The 1,086-nt window shown below is 39.9% G+C and overlaps 1 protein-coding gene across 1 annotated transcript; it reads left to right on the top strand.

Annotated features, from left to right (window-relative positions):
• Positions 1-196: 196 nt before the first annotated feature.
• SARC_16950 (hypothetical protein) lies at positions 197-1,034 on the top strand (the record flags this gene model as incomplete). The annotated part of the gene is made up of 3 exons (XM_014288946.1): positions 197-201; positions 589-727; positions 892-1,034. Coding segments are annotated over 3 exons (287 nt in total), but the record flags the coding sequence as incomplete, so codon positions are not given.
• Between the last annotated feature and the right edge of the window lie 52 nt (positions 1,035-1,086).

Raw genomic sequence — 1,086 nt, 5'->3', positions numbered from 1 at the left:
TATAGATTCATATATATTCATTCACATGGTATATAATTGGGTCTGTATAAAGGAATTACATTCTACGTAAATTATATGATACACAGACACACTCACGCACGCACACCCCATATATATATATATATATCATATATACATATATATATATATATATATATATGTGTGTGTGTGTGTTGTCGACCAGGTTGAATACTCTATGAAGTGAGCGAGTAGACTAAGCGGTTAAAAGCACTCATATCCCACCAATGTGTATTTGGCAGTGAAACATTTCATGCGAACAAAATTTGAAGAAACATGAATATAAGTGGATAAATTACTTTTTTGCGTGGTATGTCTGTACCTGGACATATCGTCGACTGCTACTTGTATCTTTTATCTTTTCAACGGTAGGGAGTGAATAAGGTACGTACCTCTGCTCATAACTGAGATATTGATCGCTTAGTTGTGAAAATCATACAAAATACGTAACTTTAAATACTTGGAAGATATATAGATCATATCATATGTCCCATTGTATTTCGTAACCACACGCCACACGAAGCCTCTGGTTCGCTTACTTACCCAATAACACACCCACAAACCGCACAGATATACATACTACGCCGATTCGCACAAGATTCTTGGGCAGACGTTCGGCATGCTGGTGCTGCAGGACTTCGAAGCGCTGACGCCCAATCTGCTCGCGAGAACTGTAGAGACGGTGGAGGGCGGTGGTATCGTTGTGTTGGTACGTCTACATGTAGTCTGCGTGTCTTGCGTTTTAACGGATATTAGTACTGCGGGTTACTCAGTTATTTATTCCGATTTTCGGTATCTGGATTCGCAGTTTCAACGACTAGAGACTTGGTGCCTATACTGACTTCTGAACTTACCTATTGTTTCAATTTGCAGCTTCTCCGCACAATGAAATCCCTGAGACAACTTTACACAATGACCATGGACGTGCACAGTCGCTTCAGAACAGAAGCACATCAAGATGTAGTGGCCCGGTTCAACGAGCGCTTCTTACTATCTCTGGGAGATTGCCAAAACTGGTATGATTCAGAGTACTTAGAATGCATAAATATTTATCTAAATACGTAGCAT

Source organism: Sphaeroforma arctica (genome assembly GCF_001186125.1).
Source record: "Sphaeroforma arctica JP610 unplaced genomic scaffold supercont1.9356, whole genome shotgun sequence".
Taxonomy (NCBI): domain Eukaryota; class Ichthyosporea; order Ichthyophonida; genus Sphaeroforma; species Sphaeroforma arctica.
This window is presented reverse-complemented; position numbering and strand designations above follow the sequence as displayed.